Genomic DNA, 11,611 nt, shown 5'->3' with positions numbered 1-11,611 from the left:
TAAAAAAAAACGTATTAACTTGTCATTGATAATTGGTACAGCTTCTTAGAGACCATCGTCCATGCCTTTCATTACAAAGGACACCACCAAAGACTGATGTCTGTGGTATACCATAAGTAATATCAGTGCTGGCTCACTATGTGTCAGTTGACTAATATTTTTCATTCAGCTCACTACCCAGGTACATACTTTCTGTCTCATGAGCAGGGTCTTCCCTACTCTTTGTTATAAGTATGTATGTCTTGCTTTCTTCATTGCCCAGCACCCTGGGCCCTGTGGCGTCTTATCAATCTGCAATACTAATAATGTCCACTTACCACCTCAAACTCAATATTTAAAAAAAAAAAAAAAAGCTATTAGTGTTCTACACAGCTAATAGAATGGGTTGGGTACGTGATCCCGGCGCTGATAATGACGTTGGTCAGTACCCAGGAAGCAAAATCCCAATGCATGCAAGTAAGTATTCTAGCCCTAACCCACTCCACCTGCTGCCTAACCCTTACCTTTGGCCACCTAATCCTACTCCCCTTCCCCCCGCAGCCTAACCCTAACTGTCCCTTCCCACAGCCTGACCCTCCCCCTAGTGCCTAACCCTTAAACCTAACCCTAATGCTCACAGTCTGGATCGCAGCTGCCAGGATTCTGACTGCTGTCGGGATTCCGGCACCGGGATTGTATGCACCGTGATGCTGACTACATCCCAATAGAAGTGATCTACCTGACAACTCTATTATTTCTCTTGACAATACTATAATAAACTTTAGCCCTCAGTCTCAGGGCCTAATATGTCTTCACCTGAGCGCTTGACTCTGCACAAGATCTGTGCCCATTATATACTTACATTACCTGCTCCCACTCTTTACAATCTATATAGAATGCTTTTTTTCCACATGGGACTTTCCTTTAGTCTCCAACTGTTCCTTGATAAGGCACACATTTCACCAAGTAGTGTTCATGCTAGCGCAAGACGGTGCTTGTCGGGCAACATGTTACTTTTGCACGCACCCAAAAAGGGTCAGTTGGAAAGGGGACGCTCCCATTTTTTCATCACTGTAAGGGGCGTGCCCAGCACTCATGGAGACGCTAGGCAACCCTAAAGCTCTCCCTGCAGCGTGGACAATTTAAAAAAAAAATAACGTATTTGTTTCTAAAATAGATGTGTAACTTTCTGTTTAATTTATACAATATTAACCATAACCAATAAATACTGTGTCAAACAGGATACTTTCATCATTATTCATCCATTTTATACAAGGTGTTAAAAAGTTACACAACCATATGGAGAAACTATTTATTTCACAATTAGTGCTGGAGGTGGACGTTGTTCTGTGCTTCACAAATGGACACAGCTAATTATGTTCTTGAACACCCTTTGCATTGTTTCCTGTGAAATTGCATTGACACAGTTCTGAATGTTCACTGGCAATTCTGGAATATTGGGCCTGATTCAGACCTGCTCGCGAGCGGGTCGATGTTTGGCCACTCCGCAAGCGCACGCCGGAGCCGGCTCCGAAGTGCCCATGCGCGAGATCCGGCTAGCGACGGGTGTTCCGTCGCTCCGGGTCTCGCACCAAAAGGGGGCGGCTGTCGATTTTGACCGACAGCTCGCACTGTTTTGGAGGCGGGCAGGGGGGGTGGCTGGCCAAACGGAGGTGTTCCGACGGAACGCCTGCTGTTTGGGGGCGGCCCCACTGACATCACAAGAGATGTCAGTGGTGAGCTTCCGGCTCTATTAAGAGCCAGAAGCTCACTGGGGCTTGCGGGAATGAGACCCTACCGCAAGGGTCTCGTCGCAAGCAGCGATGGTCGAGACCATCGCGACCATCACCTGGCCTCTCACAATAGCTGTGGGTGGTCACCCACAGCTATGCGAGTGGCCCGGAGGCCGCACCAAAAAAAAAAAAAAACTCCCTGATTCAGTACGAGCGCTCTTTCAGAGTGTCCGGCTCTGAATCAGGGCCAGTGTGTGGATGAGTTGCGTAGGCAGTATCCTTCAGGTAACCCCACAAGAAATAGTCAAGGGATGTTAAATCCGGAGATTGCGCTAACTACAACCCTCGTGACATCTGTTGTCCTGAAAAACACTCTTCCAGGTAATCCATAGTGTTTCTGGCTGTATGGGCTGCGGCATTTTCCTGTGTAAACCACGTGTTCTGCAATCTCTGCTGGCAACATGTTGAGAAATCCTAGCACCATCGTGTATCAGTCACTGTTCACGTGTGTGTCCTTCGGTCGTCCGCTTCTCGCTGCGTCTGCGACATTCCCTGTCTCCTGAAACTTGTCGTATAGCCGCTTGATGGAGGATTTGTTTGGAGCAACTGTTCTGTAGTTTTCTGTGAAGGTCTCCTGCGTCCGGGCATAACTGCTGGAGTAGATGTACTGTGTGACAATGAATTATACGCTTTTGCAACGTGTACCCCACAGGTCCTCAGTTTGAGTTTTTAATGTTCTTCACCACCTGGAAAGAAGAAAACAATGACATGCATTTCCCTATATGTTTGCGTAAAAATCATGATCAAGTAATTTAACAAAACAATGATAAAACTTTAAAAATAAGAGACCTAAGGAGGGAATTCAATTGTTTTTTTGGGTGCCTGACGGGAGCTATTCATTTGTTTCTGCCTAAGGGCGCAGGGTGCCCATTATTGCTGCTTGCACCCTCCAGAGGTGGCAAGCAGAAATCAGCGAAAAGTTGGGCTTTTGTGCACCCAAACACAGCACGTCAAGTGCTTTAGATGGGTTTAGCCACTTTATGCATCTAAACTCTGGTACATTTGAGCATAACATGCTCTATACCTAATGTTACTCAGTTCCACGGGCACAAACAATTGAATATCGCCCGTCACTTTAGACAGGAGATCGGGCATGAAAAAAACTATTTAAACCCTCCATATGACATACTACAAAGGTGAAAGGAATAAGCTGAGAGGGATTGACTGTATCTGTAAATTAAAAACAAAAATTAGAGTTTGATATTCCAAATTTGGATATGGATATTTTGATAGTGTAGCTTTGTTCCAAATGGAATATCAAACTCCAATTTTTTTTTTCACAGTTACCCCTCATAGAGTACTGGTATATGCTGTGAATGTGAATTTTTTTTCAAGTCTCCCACCAGAGATATTAGAGGTCAATTTAGTTGAAAAACGGAAAAACAAGCAATTTTTAAGCGCTCTAAAAAAAAAAGTAGACAGGATAGATAAATCAAACTTTGGTTGGGAAATCTTTGAGCATATAGCTATTCCCCCAAAAAATTACAGCTCCAAAATTGTATTCCTTCCCACTGAAATGGACACCATCTTCATGGGAAGGTAAATTTAAATAAAGCAATGGTGATTTCTGACTACTAACTTACAGGAGTCATCACAAACAAAAAAAAATAAAAATGGGCAAGCAACCAATGAATTTAATTCTGAACCATTTAATATGGATTGACCCATATACATTGTAGTAGTTAGAGGAAGGGCTAGTGGAGGTTGTGAGAAGAAGGGTGGCATTCAAAATTTGTTCTGCCCCCTACATCATGTCAGTGGACTGTGGTGACAAAACACATAGCAAGCAGTACATCATTAATAGTAGATTGATAAATAAATACATTAAAGATGACCGTGTGTCATCTTACATGTAACCGCACATCATTTTTCCATGATATTATGGCTAGAAATGGTGTCTTGTTTACCTTATTGCTGCCAAAGCATTTTTTATTTAACCACCATGGTTTCCTTTATATGGTATCAATTATTAAAGATCATTAGTTTATATGGTAAATATAATCTCATTATTTACAGTACTAAAGAGCAGTATACATGTAACTACATATTGGGTAGGTTATGGTCTGTATGTTAAACTCTGTTTCTTACAGAGTAACTATTGAGGTTCATTAACAAATTAGGAGCACAGTACAAAAATCTCTCTCTTTATTTTTTATTTGTATACTTTATACCTTCTCACACTGTATGCTTAAACAAAGTATTTGCATGTCCACCAAGTATACATATTTGTCTTGGGTCTTAATACAAGCAGTGTGAACACAACAATTGATCCAACTGCTGCTAACATGAACAATCATAGACTCTTTTCAATCTAGTTTCCCCATCCTCTACTCGACCAAAACTGTCTTCATTATGGTCGCAAGCGACCTTCTCACAGTCAAATCTAAGGGTCACTTCTCTCTCCTCATACTCCTTGATCGGTCTACAACCTTTGTCACTGTCAACCACCCTCTCCTTCACATCCTCTGTTCCATTTTCCTTCGAGTCTCAAGCTGGGTGCACACTACAAATGTTTCTTTAGATCTAAGCATACACACTGTACAACAGTTTCTTCCGATCCTCCGATTTATCTCTCCTATCAGTGTGAAGGAAAGATTGTGTCCCTATACACACTGCACAGATTTACATAAACACGCACAGAGCTAACTGAGACCCGTCGGCATATCAGTCGTCAACGCGTACACACTGCAACATTTTTACAATACCATGACCAGATTTATCACATCTTATGACCTTCCTAGAAGATGCGATCATTCGATCAGACCGATTTATCTGAGCTAAAAGGAGATTGTACGTGAATACACATTATACAATCCTTTGTCAGATTCTCAATTACTCGGATGGTCTGATAATTGAACAGTGTGTACCCAGTGCTCTCTTGGTTCTCCTCTTCAACCTATACTTCTCATTCTCTACTTCTAACTTCACCTCCCCCTCATCTCCTCTATCTGTTGGTGTCTCACATAAGTCCATTCTTGTCCCGCTTCTCTTCTCTCCCTACACCTCTTCCCTGGGAAATCTCATCTGCTTCTCCTCCAATACCATCTTTACGCTGATGATATTCAAATCTACAGATGTGTCCTCATACATTTAGCCTCAATACGCCGCGGAGCGTGACTTGCCTGGCGTGAGTGAGCTGCCAGGTCTTGTGAGACTCTGCTAGAGCCAGGTGTCCTTTTTCCTAGTGAACTTTTAATTTGCAAATTTTTAATTCAGGTTGGCTCACCTGTCATTATTATTTGTAGCCTGCTACAACTTTCATGTATGTTTTCTGCTGGCACTCCTATAATTTATTCGTTTCCCATGATAAAGCTCCCTTCTTCAGAAGCAAAAGGTGTGCACCTTGATGCAAATATTCGGGGCTAGACAAATTACATCAGAAAGTGGAAACAGATGTTTTTTGGGCTTTGCCTCTTATAAACTATTAAATTACTTAAAATTGACCACTTTTGTGGTGTAGTTAATGCAGCTTGAGCACAGAATATGTATATCCTAAAGGCAATCTTGGTTCAAGGTGTTAATACACATAACAGCAACGTGCACATTCACCAAAACATCATTGTCGACATTAATGCTGCTAGAGGGCTTCAGAGTTGTTTTGTTTTTTTATGCATTTGAATGTCTACTATGGTCCTCCTTTATGTTCTATCATACTAAAAATATGTCTGAAAATTAAATGTGTGCACTGTCCAAATTTTTCCATTTGTTTGTAGCATGTTGTAAAACTAATGATAACCTTGTGCTTGGCAGGTCAGCTCCTTACCCAATTATGTATTCCCTAAAGAAGTCAAGATTGTTGAAGTTGGACCTAGGGATGGACTGCAAAATGAGAAGGTAGGCAGACCGTCATATCGGGTGGAATATTAATTCCCCTTGTCCCAGTAACCTGTTTCTAATATTTCATCCTTTGTCCACCTTGTTCCTATCATTTCTTCTGTTTCTGTACTTATTTCCTTATACAAAGAACCTGATTGTCAGGTTCTCACAGATCACATTTGCTGTTTGGTATTACTTTTTTGTGCTTGTAAGTAAAAAAAAATAAATATATGCATTTGTTGAGAAATTGGGTGTGACATGCTTTAGTTCTTATTTATTTGTATAAGTGTTTGCGAATTCGTTAAGTGATTGCTATTCCCATGTAGTCTAAAACTGTCCTGGGTACAGGTTTCTTAAATACCATACAAGATGGGCACACTGGACATGAATGACACCACATTGTGTACAATTATGTCCCATGTGCTGTACATATTAGAGCAAGGCTTTGTACTTTCAGCTGTCAAGTTGCAATTAGATCAGAGGACTCGCCAATTTCTAACCAGGGCAGAATTAAACCTTGCCTTTACGTACCCTTGAGGGCAGTCATGTGTTTGTGAATATTTTCCATGTTATGTGTTTTCAACAGCTGTTTGTGCATATCTTACAGACTATTGTTCCAACAGAAGTAAAAATTCAACTCATTAACATGTTATCTGAGTCTGGATTGCAAGCAATTGAGGCCACCAGCTTCGTGTCTCCAAAATGGGTTCCACAGGTACCTCATGTTACTGGTATAGAAAGTTAACTTGAAAACTTTTTCTTTGAGGTTATTGTAAGCGCCTACAATATTTGTGAGTGTTAGTAATGAATTGCTTGTTCTGAAGGGCTCTACTCTTATGTATTTCTAGTTCGATTTCATGTACATGACTTTGATAGAAATACCATGTACAGTACATGAGTGAAATAGTTGGTAAGAATACAATGTGCAGGACCTTTATAGAGATGAAGTATACATTAATCATTATTGCCTAGTATACAGCTTAGACTGGTCACAAATATTGTGTGTTCAGATTTAACCTTGAGTACAAAAATGCATTTATTATTTTAGCAACTGACTAGTAATTAGTTAACAGATTACTAAACCATTTCTCAAATAAGTAGTGTATATCCTGAAGCCCAGCTTTTATTGGTGCTCAATGATGGGTTTGACATACCTAATGTATACAGATGTGTCATTATACATCTTTGTTGCAGCCGCGCTAAAAAGCACCTCTTGGCGCCGGGGCGTCTTTTTTTCACAAAAAATGTTTACAATTCACAATGTGATGTGCCTAGGACGCACCAACAGACTGTGATGCTTAATTTGATATGCAACGCTTGTATATCTGTGTGCGACTGAAGCTGTATACACACGGTACGATCTGTTCAATGAACAATATCGTTGAAATATTTCACTTGAACTCTGTAGTGCAAGGAAACAATATTGGGTGTACACACGGATAGATATCTTTCGGTGAAGTCATCCTGCCACATCTCTGAACAGGCAATTCTTGATGATATCGTCCAAGTTGGCCTGCATGTACAGACGACCAAAGATATCTTTATAATGCATGCGGGAACGCGCGTTGTTGGTTGTTCGCTGCATAAAAATGAACAATATGAACGATTTATCGTTATCGTTCATAGATTTGTACCGTTAGTACGGTATTAGTACTAACTATTAGTTCACCAAGATGTTTGGAACAACCTCCCTGTTTCAAAAACTGTGTGCAAGTGTACCTAGAAGAATTGATGCTGTTTTGAAGGCAAAGGGTAGTCACACCAAATATTGATTCATTTAGATTTTTCTTCTGTTCATTCACTTTGCATTTTGTTAAGTGATAAAAATAAAATATTAACGCGTCTATTTTTGAAAGCTTTCTTACTTTGCAGCATTTTTTCCACACCTGCCTAAAACTTTTGCACATTATTGTACACACTTAAGTGCACACAGATATACAAGTGTTGTATATCAAATTAATTAGCACAGTCTGTTAATGAGTCCTAGTCGCATTACGACTTAGACGCATTTTCGTCGAAAAAGACGCCAGATGCTAGGAGAGTAGCACGGAACCTCGCAGCTCACTCACACCAGGCAAGTCGCCCTGCGTGGCGTATTGAGACTAGATGTATGAGGACACATCTGTAGTATGACAACTGACAATTAATATTTTGACAGAGGTCAGCCATATAATTAATTGTGCTCATACTAGTTAGACATAATCATTGTGTGGCATAAATTATTATGATTTTGATTCATATAGCAAAATAAATGTTATCACAGTGATATACACTGAAGTGTCAGAAGTCATGGGATAGATGCCTAGTATCATGTAGGACCACCTCTAGCCTGGGAGAAGTGCAGAAACTCGACGTGGCATCGATTCCACAAGTGGAACTCTTGAGAGCTGTTGACCCATGCCGTCTGGATAGCTTCTCACATATTGGTAGGTATTAGATCTTGGGTGCGAATGGACCTCTACACCACGTCCTATAAATGCTCAGTTGGGTTTATGATGGCCGAACGTGGTAGCCACACCATTCGTCAGAACTCTCCATAATCTCTTTGAGCCAGTTCTGGATAACTTGGGACTGATGACACAGTGCATTATCCTGCTAGAATATTCAATCGCTGTGCCCAGTGTTGTAGTGTCAGCAGGGGCACTCTGGTGGGTCATCTGCTCCCATATCCTATAGAAGCTAGAGAATGTTGCACTGACCTGCTGGATTTGCGTATGGTTCCTCCTGCATTGAATGTGGATGTGATTTGAGCCAGTGTCGCTTGTCTGTTACCACAGACCATTCTGGCCAGGTGCCGCTGGTCATGATCATTAAGCGTCAAAAGAATATATATGCAGAAATCACATAACCTGCGCTTAGTAAAAAGTTTCACAAGGGTGTTTCCCTTTGATTGATTCCAATCACTTAGATTAGGATGTATATATCATGTAGTACTCTTTTAGGAGTAGTTCATCTCATAGGACATTGTTGTACTCAAAAACAATAGAAAAAAGTGCATATAGTGAAGCACAATTTATTATACAAGAAGAAATAAAACAATAAAAAACATTCCACAGCATTCATCCCCAAGACGGGGTATCCCACAGTGACATAGGAAATTGCAATTACTGAATGGCAGAGAGAACTGTCAACGAGCAGCCATCAATGAGCGTGTGATGTTAAACATCAGTGTTAGTCCCGGATGAGCGGTATCCAGTGGAATGCCCGGAATTTTTTTTTTTCCGTTTTATTTCATGTTGTATAATAAATTGTGCTTCACTATATGCACTTTTTCTATTGTTTTTGAGTACAACAACGTCCTATGAGATGAACTACTCCTAAAAGAGTACTACATGATATATACATCCTAATCTGAGTGATTGGAATCAATCAAAGGGAAACACCCTTGTGGAACTTTTTACTAAGCGCAGGTTATATGATCATTAAGCACCCGTGGCCACAGCACTGTCCGGGGTGGATGGTAATGCCTTCCATGAGGTATTACCGGTACAAACGTGACACAGTAGATCCAGGAATGTTGAATTACTGCACAACTTCAGAAATGGAATGTCCCATCTGTCGGGCACACACTATAATGCCGCTCTCGAAATCTGATAATTCACTCTCCTTGCCATGAGCAACCTAGCCGGTTTTTGAACTGACTCATGAGATGTTAGATTACAACTGACGCCACCTACCATTACCTTTACATGTACTGCTATCCCATGACTTTTGGCACTTCAGTGTAGTATTAACTATAAATTGTGTTTTCTGCTCAGAGGGGTGAGATGTGCCAGAAGTGTCATTGCGTTGAGGTAGCATGTTTTCTGTCTTAATTAGATGGCAGATCATATCAGTGTCATGCAGGGAATAAAGAAGTTTTCCAATGTCAGCTATCCCGTATTGACTCCAAATCTCACAGGATTCCAGGCAGCAGTAAGTTCTGAATCGCTTGCTTTGTATGTGTTTGATCATGACATCACTGGTGGATAAACGCAGCCCAATTTGTTCCTGCCAGTTTTACAGAATTTTGTATTGTTTAAGTGCCTCCAGTTTGCTGTGCCTAGCTTCCCTTTGTATGATTTTTGTGTCATCCCAGTCCTGCTTCTTGAGATACTTTCTTGAATTGCCCACTGAGCGCACAAGGGAGGCCAAATCACCCAGATAGATAGCTTGGTGCTAACAGTGACCCTTCTTTCCTTACTGGCTAATGCTGCATGCTGTTGGGGGTAATCAGCTGGCCAAATATTCTGCTGTAACCAATAAAATCTGATTGGATTTTGCTTGCAAGCAACAATTGGTACACATCAAGTATCCAACTGATTTCCATACACATCTCTGGCCAGATAATACTGCCTTCCACGTCGATCTATAGCTTATTATTATGTGTGGCTTTTTCAGGTTGAATGTGGTGCCAAAGAAGTAGCAATATTTGGTGCAGCTTCAGAGCTTTTTAGCAAGAAGAACATTAACTGCAGCATAGAGGAAAGTTTGCAGAGATTCAAGGCAGTAACAGCAGCAGCTAAAGAAGCAAATATTCCTGTGCGAGGGTAAGGGCTATAAAAGATATCATTGTACATAAATTGATTTTTACAACTTAATTTTATTATTAATTCCTTATTCTAATGAACTGTGATATATTTTAGAAATCAAAATCCTTACACTAATGCAAACTTGTACTGTATACCACTGCTTGGCAGGGTATATGTTTATATTTTTCACCTGGTTTCATAAGTAAAGCATGTACTCTGAGCCTTACAGCTATGGATAGGACGGAGGCGCCACCATGCCTCTAGCAGACTATTACAGTGCTGATATAATGGCTTAATGGAGGATATCCAATCTGTGGCCTTATTGTAAACCAGTTTACACTAAAACTGATTTCTATGATCTTGATGGAAATATTCTAAACATCATAGCATTGCAGTTATAATATCTGAGAACTGACAGTATACAGTACCAAACAATCTATATAATAATCTGCTAAGGTCTGCCCAATTTCCAACATGCATGTGCGGTGGGAGCCAGGACACATGTCCCTCCAACGGCTCCCAGTGCAGCTAGCAATGAGATAGACCTGGACAGGGGACCACTTTGGCTGGGATGGGGTAACTATATACAATGGGGATGGGACAGGACAGGGAGAAGCAGCGCATGGATCGAGCTGACCAGGGTCCTTTATACGAGTGCTTTAATAACTCACATAGACCGTTTTCAAGGAATAAGAAACTGTTTTTTTTCCCCACCCAGTTCACAGACCCCGATGAAGAACATCCATTTGTTATATGTGATATTTATTGACCTCACTATTGCTATTGGACCTGCTGTGGCCCCTTACGGTGGGTACACACTAAGCGATATATGAGATGATGTATCGGTCCAACACGGACCGGAGCAATATAATAGGCCACATCACTTAGTGTGTATGCACTATCGCACGATCACATGCATCATTGGTCGCATGTTCTGCTCTGCTGTGCATGCATTGCAGATAAGAAGATCCGGCAGCCGACGCCATACATCTGGATGCAGCAGGTGAAAGATATATCTGGCGGTCGTACACCAGATTGTGCAGTGTGTACACACCGCTCGATATATCTTGCCGTCACATCTGCCGTCTCTGGGTAGACACATCATCTAGTGTGTATTCGGCATTAGGCTCTGGAAAGCTGGAGTTAGAACGAGTATTCCTGATGGTTGTTGAATGGACACGTGCAATAAAAACAGCACCTAAACACCACCTAATGGCTGGTCCTGCCTTCTCTTCACAGCTGCCTTTATCACCATTTGAATTGCTTATTGTGCCTATTGCCATCCAAGACTTAATAAATTCTGCATTTTCACTGCCAATCTTAAATTAAGTCGTGCTACCATAGGGTCTTTATCAATTATTTTTGTATAATATAATCTATGAAACATTCTTTAATTTAGCTATGTTTAGTACAGAAACAACCATGCTTCTTCTCTTGTCCAGTCGTTATACAACAGATTTAGAGTGATGTAATATTTTTCCATTAGCGTCCTTAATACAACATCTAACATAC

The 11,611-nt window shown here is 41.0% G+C and overlaps 1 protein-coding gene across 1 annotated transcript in view; it reads left to right on the top strand.

Moving 5' to 3' along the window:
* HMGCL (3-hydroxy-3-methylglutaryl-CoA lyase) overlaps positions 1-11,611 on the top strand; it is a 29,569-nt gene that overhangs the window by 1,086 nt on the left and 16,872 nt on the right. Inside the window, exons 2-5 of the mRNA XM_088447023.1 lie at positions 5,523-5,606; positions 6,196-6,303; positions 9,408-9,503; positions 9,969-10,117. Coding sequence (XP_088303149.1) covers positions 5,523-5,606; positions 6,196-6,303; positions 9,408-9,503; positions 9,969-10,117 — 437 coding nt within the window. The remainder of the gene's footprint in view (positions 1-5,522; positions 5,607-6,195; positions 6,304-9,407; positions 9,504-9,968; positions 10,118-11,611) is intronic.

Source organism: Taudactylus pleione, unplaced genomic scaffold (assembly GCF_031769625.1).
Source record: "Taudactylus pleione unplaced genomic scaffold, aTauple2 ptg000019l, whole genome shotgun sequence".
NCBI lineage: Eukaryota > Metazoa > Chordata > Amphibia > Anura > Myobatrachidae > Taudactylus > Taudactylus pleione.
This window is presented reverse-complemented; position numbering and strand designations above follow the sequence as displayed.